The sequence below is a fragment of the Charadrius vociferus genome, unplaced genomic scaffold (assembly GCF_000708025.1).
Source record: "Charadrius vociferus isolate BGI_N301 unplaced genomic scaffold, ASM70802v2 scaffold260, whole genome shotgun sequence".
Classification (NCBI taxonomy): domain Eukaryota; kingdom Metazoa; phylum Chordata; class Aves; order Charadriiformes; family Charadriidae; genus Charadrius; species Charadrius vociferus.
Window position 1 is genome coordinate 1,172,759 of NW_009646410.1, and position 8,850 is coordinate 1,181,608.

An 8,850-nucleotide genomic window follows, 5' to 3' on the forward strand; every position below is an offset into this window, starting at 1 on the left:
CACTCCCGCGGCTCCGTGTGTCTCCGCAGGCTGCTGGGCGGTGACGGGGCCCCGCACCGTGCTGGGATTCCTCGGGGGGTCCCTGTCGGTGAACTGCAGATACCAGCGCGGCGATGAGATGAAGCCGAAATTCTGGTGCTATCTGGCAAAATTTCTTTTAACCTGTGCTGATGACATTGTCGTCACCTCGGAGCTGCAGCCCGTGGTGCGGCGGGACCGATTCTCCATCAGCGACAATCGTGCACGGAAGATATTCACGGTGACTGTGGAGGACCTGGCTGAGGGTGACACGGGCACCTACTTCTGCGGGGTGCGAAGGGGCACATTCCGGCCTGATGAGAGTCATGGTGTAGAGGTGATTGTGTCCCCAGGTCAGTACTTTTGGGTTCCCCAGGTCCAGTGGTGGTGTCCCCTCCAAGTGCTGGGAGCAGGGGCTGCAGCGAGAGGCAGCCCAGAGGAAGTGTGTGCCCAGGTCCTGTGGGGCAGCCCCAGGGTGGTACCAGGGCTTGGCAGGCTTCTACCACAGCAGGTACCACCTTCACCCATTCCCCATGCCCAGGTCTCACCACGGCCCCTCCTCAGCACCCCAGGGTGAGCCACCCCCTTTTCTAGGGCAGCATCCTGCTCTCCATGCCCCATTTCCCCCTCTCATCGGGTCCTGCTGGCCCTGTCTGCTCTCCTTGCCTTATTTCATAACACCAGGGAGTTCCTCACCCCCTCGTGCCACCCCATTTCCTCCTCTGGAGCAGCCAGTGCCTGTGGGCACCAGGCCCTGGGCTTAGGGACTGTCCCTTTCTGTCCCCTCGCCAGGGACCAGCCCCGGCAGTGGGACACTTATATGGGGCTGTTGTGTTAGTACTGGGCTGGGCATGCGGTGCCAGACCCCCTTCCCTGCCAGGTGTACTCTGCTGCGTGCATGCATGCGTGTGCGCATTTTGGGGGGATACTGGGACCACAAAAAGCCTCCGGGCAGGGGGTTAGAGCCCTCCCACCTCAAGGAGCGTGCTCTGGACGTGGCCGAGGAGACGCAGCATCTCCTGGTGTGATGGTAAGTGGGTCACTTCTGTCTCACTGCAAAACCTGCAGCATTTTCCCCAGCGGAGGCAGGGAGACTGGCTGACCTCTCCTCTTTTTGTTACAGCCCCTACTCCTTCCTCCACAGCATCACCCTATTCCCCAACCGCTGAGGACAACGATCTCACTAGCTCTGTATCAGTCCCCACACAGACAACTCCCCAGGGACAAGCTGTGCAACCGGGATCAGATGTCTCCAACCCCAAAGGCTCCAGCCCTCCACAGTGAGTACCAGCTTCTGCCCGCAGCAGCCGCCTTCCTCCATGAGGTCTCTGGTGCAGCTGGAGCCCTGCAGCCCTCCAGGCTCTTCACACCTCCCTTAAGGATTCAAATCTCCTGCTTTTGCCTTTAGAGACCAGCATTTCGTCCTCTCAGCCAGCCATTCCACATGGGAAATAATCCCAGCAGCGCTGGTCGCTTGGCCCTGGCAAAGCCCTGCTTGTCCCCTGTCCATCTTGCAGCTTAAGCCAGGCACAGGTCATCACCAGGCGAGAAGTAATTTCTGGCTGCAGCACTGGCTCCGTTTCCTTCCCCAAAACTCAGAGGGACTGTTTGTTTGTGGGAAACCCCAGTGCTGGGCTGGGTCCTGTTCTGCTTTGTAGTCATGTGCAACATGGCAGAGATGGTTGATAAAGCACGAGACCCGAGCGGCAGAGCTTCCTCCCTCCTCTCCTGCCTCTTGGAGGCCATGCAGGAAGCGGGCAAAGCTGAGGCTTCCCGTCAGCACGCTCGAGGGGTGGCACATGCACGGACCTTGCCTGGTTGCCCATTACAACAAGGTCAACAAATAGTGGAGCTAAACCAGAGTAAAATTAGTTGCAAGAACTCATCGTTAAAATAGCGAAGACACAGCAGCTCTCAGACCCGCGTGTCCGTTTGCTTCTGCAGTTTTCAGCCGGCTTTGCTCCGTGCCCAGCTTGCAGCCTGAGCACCCCTACGCCTGCTTCCCTTCCTCCCGAGGAAGCCCCGTCACCCACCGCTGCTCCCCACACCTGCTCCGTGCTGGTTGCCCCCCGAGTCTGCTTCTGAGGAGAAGTGTGAGAACAGAAACTCTTTTTTTTTTTTTTTCTTGCAGCTTGGATGTGGTTGAGCATGTTCTCATTCCAGGCACCATCATCGTTCTTCTTTTGCTTGCAATTGCTGCTGGGGTTTTGGTAATACTGTCCAGGAAGAGGAAGAAGGGTAAGCAAAGCTCTCGCTGCCACGCACCCCCTGTTTCTCTACCAGCCCGTCTTCTGCTATATTATTTTTTTTACTCTATATTTCTTGTTTCTCCCCCATTCCCTGCCTGATCCATCCAGTCCATCACTGAGACCTCCACCGAGGAGGTCTCTTTCCCCCGAGGGAGCGGTGGGACCATCGCATGGTTCACATCCCTGCGGGAGCGGGGAAGGGCGGCTCTCGGGATGGGTGCTGCCTGGCACAGCACCCGCTGGAGTTTGTCTGAGCCCCGTTGGCTTCTCCAGATGCGCTGTGTTGCTCAGGCCAGGCTTGCTGCAAAGTTTAAGGCCAGCGTGAAGGATGGGGAGGGACAGGAGAGGACATCACCACCTGGCAGGTGGGGTCCGGTTTTATTTGAAGAACTGCTCGAGTTTAGATGTCTGACAGGGCAACAGGTTCCCTTCCTGCTTACAGCAAGATTTGCAGCAGCAGCGCAGTTTTGTAATAAGTTTCTTTTCCTCTGGTTTCACTCGTGTCTAACCACGTCCGTGCTTCATCCAGCCCTCTCCGCAGCAGCTGTAGAGATGGACGGGATTCACAGCGCATCACATACAGTAAGGCAATCCGCATGTGGTCTTGGAATATCGTGCTCCGAGCTCACCTGGGGAGGGGAAACATTGCACCCTGAGCTGAGCCAACAACCTGCCTGATCCGAGTGCTTTCAGCCAGGCTCATGGCCGTTTAGGCTGGGAGGGATCCTTCGGGCTCCATTCGCCAACGGGAAGACCCGACCAGGGATTTGGTGTGACTATCGTGGAGTATTCCTGAGAAGGGAATTTAGGATTTAGGGCTGAGAGGTTCCTCCCCAAGCCCCTCCAAGCAGGGGAGCCGCTTCTCGGGGTGAAGGAACCCACAGCAGAGCACACCTGAGGAGGCTGTTGGGCAGCTGATTTTCGGTCACTGCTTGGGAAGTATTTTCTAATGTTTTCTGCCGGCTTTCGAGGAGGGGCCGGTGTCACTAACCGGATTTCCCCCGGGAAATGTTGAACCAGCCCTTGCTGCGGGGTTTAATTTTCCCCCAGTGCTCCTGCAGCCGTGTCGGCTCTCAGGACGGGAGATGTTCCCATCCCTGCCAGCTGCAGGCAGGGCTGCAGGCAGGGGCTGCAGGCAGGGGAGCCGCGATAGGTTAAGAGCTCACCCCTCTCCTTCACGTGTCAGGGAGAGGATACCTTGAACTACGCGGACGTTAAGCACCGCAGGGGCACAGCCGAGAGCCAGTTGTACAGCAATGCCGAGGCTTTCCGCGGTTTGGTAAACACCACGACCGAATACACGGAGGTCAACCCGAGCTATGAGGTGGGAGAACGCAAAGCAGCGCCGAGCTCAAGGTGCAAGGTGGAAAGCTGGGGCGGGTGGGCAACGGCGTGGGCAGCGGGATGGGTTGGGTGGGCACAGAGCGGGCCACAAAGGGGATATGCCGCGCTGGGGTGCAAATGACCCTGGGTAGTGTGGGCACCCTCTCCGGTTCCCACGGCTGCTCCTGGGTGCTTAAAGCAGCCAAGAGAGGTTCCAGCAGATGGTGTTGCCCTGGAATAGCCCTGTAAAGGATGTTTTCTGTTTATCCCCCTCCTTCCCCAGAATTTGGAAGAGGAAAAAGATGCTATGTATGCCAGAGTGCGGAAGTCCCCGCCGAAGAACCAGGAGATCTACGCCAACGTGCCGTCAGTCCCACGGCCCAGAGAAGAGCCCCACAGCGCAGTGCGGAGGGCATGAGCCGGTCCCGGCCCCGCGGGCTGCTCCTGCGGGACACACTCAGAGGGTCGGGCTGGCTTTCCTCTCAGGCAGGAGCTGGCCTGACAGGGGAGCTGCTGCTCTCGTAGGCTCGGACGTTTCCTTGGAGCAACCTTGAAGAGCATGAGGTTGAGCAGGAGGTGCGGAGCGGGATGAGGAGGAAATCATCCCCCTGCATTTGGAGACCTCACCCATCCAAGCGATGGTGCTGGGAATAAAAAACTGCCTTTGCATTGGGGTAGCCCAGGCCAGAGACCGGCCAGAGAAGGTGTGGAAGAGCCCGGCGGCAGGAGGCGAGGGTGGGCTGGGGGCTGCGGGTGGGCTGCCTGGCTCCCTGCACCCACCGCCCACCCTGCTTTCCCCCTCTGGGCTACGTTATTCACATGGGCTGCAGCTCCCAAACCTGCTGGTCGCCTCAGACTGGCTCTTATTCATGGCGATGCCGGGCAGAGCGGGCAGCTCCTGGGCAACAGGACAGCGGGAAACGTTACATCCAAATGCATTTGTTATATCCAAATACCGGATCTCTGTGCAGATAGGGTCTCGGTGCAAAGGAGATGGCAGAGGTGCTCCCATCCCTCCTGCGCAGCTGCTGGGAAGCGGTTCCTCCTAACGCCCTGCTCCCACAGCCCCCAGGGAGGTTTGCTCCTGCTCTCTCCCCTCCACCGCCCCCAAGGACCCTCCAGCTGGGAGCACTGGGACGGGCTGTAACCGTGACCCTGCTCTTCTCTGCTTTGCTGATAATTTATTTGCCGGCAGCCACTAAGTACGTTCTTCTGGGTGAAGTATCGCTCCTTTATCGGTGACAGCAACTGAGAATCTGATAGGATCTAACGCCGTATTTGGCTGTATTTGCGCAGCAGTTTCCCAGCCCACTAAAGGGTTTTTTTCAGAGTTTCACCCCAAAAGCATGTCCGGCCCCTCGCTGGTGCCCAGGTGGACTCCAGCAGCGTGGGAACCCAGATCTTTAAGGGGAAGGACTGTGCTGCTCCAGCATGAACCCGCTTCCTCTTTCCCAGCCCCACCACCCGCTGCTGTGGAACCGCTCCTCACGGGACGTCCCACGGGGCCACAATTTGGGCACAGTCTTGCCCGCTGCGTGCCAGTGCCCTCCTCTGTGCACATTCCCTCTGCTCCTGCCCAGTGCCGGGCAATTCATCCATCATGATAACCCACTCCTCCAAAAAATAAGTCACGGGGATGGGCATCTGTTTGTGAGGCTGAGCCGAATGTATTTCAAGGCTTCATTTGGAGAGAATTCGTTAACTTTGTTAACTGCTGCAAAGCTTTGTGTCAGTATTTTTGTAATTATTTTATTCAAGAGGCCACGTGGAGCACCGCTGCTCTGTCAAAACCAAAGGCAGCTGGAATTAAATGTCTGTGGGACGACAGTTGTGGTTATTCCTATAGGATATTCCTATATAAGGTTATATTTCTACATAAGCAAAATTCCTCCTGTGTTCAGTCAGGAGCTGAATGCACGCGGGGAACAAACAGCGATGGCACAGACAAGCATCATTGCAATTTGCAATGAAAACGATCCAGCCAGACCCCAGCCATTGCTGGGGAAAAAAAAAAAAAAAAAAAAAAGGGAAAGCAAACCCCTCCGCACCCACGCGGACAAACTTCTTCTGCCGCAAATTTCATGTGGAACTGGGGAAAAAAAGAGAAAATCTCATATTGCTCCTCCTGCTTCTCCATTTATTACTGGAGATAATAACACCCCTTCTCTGAAGGAGTCAGGAGGAGGAATCAGTCGGATTTTTTTTTTTTTAGGGAAGCAGGTCCCATTATGCCATATCTGGAGGTAGTTTTCATGCTTTAAAAAAAGAACTAAATGGCTTCCTTAAATTAAAGCCCTTGCAGCAGCACTAAGGCAGAAATAGCTGCCGGCTGTGTGACGGCGAGGTGCGGGGGGCAGAGGGTGCGGGTTCCTCGGGGCGTGCAGAGGTGGGGTGTTCAGCAGCACCTTCTGCAAGAGCCATTTTGAGCACCAAAGTTTTAATATCTGAAGACTTTCAAGTTTTCTCTGGTAATTTTAAGCGTGTGAGAAATTTGCCTTTTCTCCAGCGTCAGTGGTGTTTCAGAGCAGCTGTCGGCATGACAGAAATAACGCCTGGCGGGTGAAACCTCTGCACTTTTGGTGTTGGAAGGGCTGACTCCTGATGAAAACGGGGCCAGGAGCAGAAAACGTGAACTCTTCCATGCACATGGTCCCACGCATATGGTTTTGCCCGGAGAGACGAGTTTTCCCTTCCCACGGACGTTCGGGCGCTATAGCTCCGTGCAGCCGGGCTGGTTTCAGGGACAGGGATGCTGATTTACACTCTGCAACCAGCTCTGCCCCAAAATCATGATTTCTGAGCTCTGGCTGCAGGAGTCAGCTGGAAGTGGAGATGTCCTATCGCGGTGCACAAGCCTTCTTGTAACTCGCCCCTTCCTGAGAGGCAACAGTCATTTTTTCTGGAAGCACCAAGAGCCGCTTCTCCACCACCTCCTCCAGGGCAGAGCCCCAGCGAAGAGGGACAGCGGGAGGGGGATGGATGCAGGAGTATTTTGGAAATTCATTTTCAGAGCCAGGCTCAGTTTCTAGTGCTGTTGTTCACACCCAGCAGTGAACCTCACGGGTGAGGGAGTCGGGCACAGCCAGGCAGGGATGCTCCCTGACATCCACCTCATTGCACATAGTCCTGCTCCCTTCTCCACCTGCCCTCCATCACACTCGTATTTCACACACTGAACCCCCATAACTGGTTCAGCTGTAGAGAGGATGACTTCTCGAATACTTCTATACTCTATAACAAAAGTTGCTAATACTCACGGGTGCTCAGCAGCAGAGAAAAGTCTTCCCTTGGGCAGGGTGGGAAGACAGAGTCATAAAATCATAGAATCGTCTACGTTGGAAGGGACCTTGAAGATCATCGAGTCCAACCGTCAATGGAAGGCTGCCAAACCCACCACTAAACCATGTCCCTCGGCACCACGTCTGCCCGTCTTTTAAACACCTCCAAGGATGGCGACTCAATCACTTCCCTGGGCAGCCTGTTCCAGAAGCAGCAACTGAATCTTGCTGGAGAGAAAAGTGGTACCTGGGCAAACAGGTTTTTTTTGGTGGTGCCCAGTGGTAGGACAAGAGGAAATGGGCACAAACTTGAAGATAGGAAGTTCCATCTTAACATGAGGAGGAACTTCTTTACTTTGAGGGTAGTGGAGCACTGGAACAGGCTGCCCAGAGAGGTGGTGGAGTCTCCCACTCTGGAGCCATTCCAAACCCACCTGGACGCCCTCCTGTGCAACCTGTTGTAGGTGACCCTGCTCTGGCGGGGGGGTTGGACTAGATGATCTCCAGAGGTCCTTTCCAACCCTGACCATTCTGTGATTCTGTGAAACCGGGAGCCCGCGGGAAGCTGGGGAGAGAGACAAACCCCAGCAGGATAGAGCGAGGAGAACTCCCCCCTGCCTGGCTCATTAATGAATTCCTGTAGCCTGCACAGCCCCCACAAGGAGAGATGAGCAGATAGGGCGACCCAAGCAGAGAAGCAGCTTTTCTTCTGCTCCTGCCACAGCAAGATTTTAAGGAAGGGGAGACCACGCAAGCAGCCAAGTGCAGAGCCCGCGCTAAGGAGACGGGGTGCCGCTGCCAACCCCACTTTTATGCCCCCTCCCTGGCAGCAGGAGAGCAAACGAGGCAGAGCCGCGGGGAAGCCTTGGCTCCATAACCAGGAGGTGGGTGTCTGTCTTCTGCTCCTTGGGGTTTCTTTGGCTCCGGGCTGGTTTAAGCCACGAGGTTGAACCCGAGGGTGAAAAGAGCAGAGGGCTGTGCAGGCAGAGGAGCCTGTGTTGGGGCTGAGGCGTGCTTGTTGCTGCCCGGGGTTTTTCTAAGGAAGCTGCGCCATAACTGAGTTTAAATAACTGGTGTAATAAATGGTTTTGGTCACGGTCTGGCAGGAACTTGAGTGTTATGTGAGCGGCAGGTATAATAATGCAGGGGAGAGGAGTTATCCGGGGGGATGCTGGCTGGAGCCACACGTTTTACCCCCCCTCCACCATAAACTAAGGGTGCTGTCATAGTTTAGGCTGGGCTGGCCACCAGTCCTCACACCGGGACAGCTGCAGCCAGCTTTCCGCTCCAGCCCATCTGGGGAGGAGGCAGGATTTGGGGAGCACCTGCACCTTTCCTTGGAGCACTTCCCTCCTCTCCACCAGAAATCACGTGTGCTCCCCCTTCCCCAGGGACGCTGCTGGGGCAGGTACCCTCACGAAGAAGCAGCTGGCGTGGGGGGGCACAGCTCTTGCACCCCCCCGGGGGCTGCGCAACTGCTTCCCAAACTGCTCCTGCTGCCCGGCAAGCTGCGAAGTGACAGGCTGTCGGAGCGCCTCCGGCTTGTTTTTTTGATAAACAGCCTCTAAACACCGTTAAATCTGCAGGGAGGTCTCTCGCCTTTGCACGTGGAGAGCCTTTTCCTGCCGGTGCGGAGATGCTGAGGCAGTCCCGCAGCTCTCGGCCTTTACAGGCACGGACCAAATTCCTCCTGTAGAAGGGGAATCATAGAATGGTTTGGGTTGGAAGGGACCTTAAAGATCATCGATTTCCAACCCCCCTGCCATGGGCAGGGATTCCACCAGGTTGCTCAAAGCCCCGTCCAACCTGGTCTTCAACACCTCCAGGGATGGGGTCCCAGGGAAACCTCCACCGGAGCTCCTCCCGCACCCTGGGGAGCCCCTCTTATCTCAACCTCTTCCCCTTAAAACCCCGCGGGCAGCCGAGGCCGCGACGTTCCCCCCGCTCTATCTGCAGCATCTGCCCAGGAAGGTCATGGAGCA

General features: G+C 56.3%; 2 protein-coding genes across 2 annotated transcripts in view; both read left to right on the forward strand.

The window, feature by feature from the left end:
* Positions 1-4,008, forward strand: part of LOC104282072 — a 4,933-nt gene extending 925 nt beyond the window's left edge. The window contains exons 2-5 of the mRNA XM_009880143.1: positions 18-371; positions 1,142-1,209; positions 3,454-3,591; positions 3,874-4,008. Coding sequence (XP_009878445.1) covers positions 18-371; positions 1,142-1,209; positions 3,454-3,591; positions 3,874-4,008 — 695 coding nt within the window. The remainder of the gene's footprint in view (positions 1-17; positions 372-1,141; positions 1,210-3,453; positions 3,592-3,873) is intronic.
* A 220-nt stretch (positions 4,009-4,228) lies between these two features.
* The window catches only part of XYLT2 (xylosyltransferase II), a 17,866-nt gene continuing 13,244 nt past the window's right edge, over positions 4,229-8,850 (forward strand). Inside the window, exon 1 of the mRNA XM_009880156.1 lies at positions 4,229-4,294. Coding sequence (XP_009878458.1) covers positions 4,229-4,294 — 66 coding nt within the window. The remainder of the gene's footprint in view (positions 4,295-8,850) is intronic.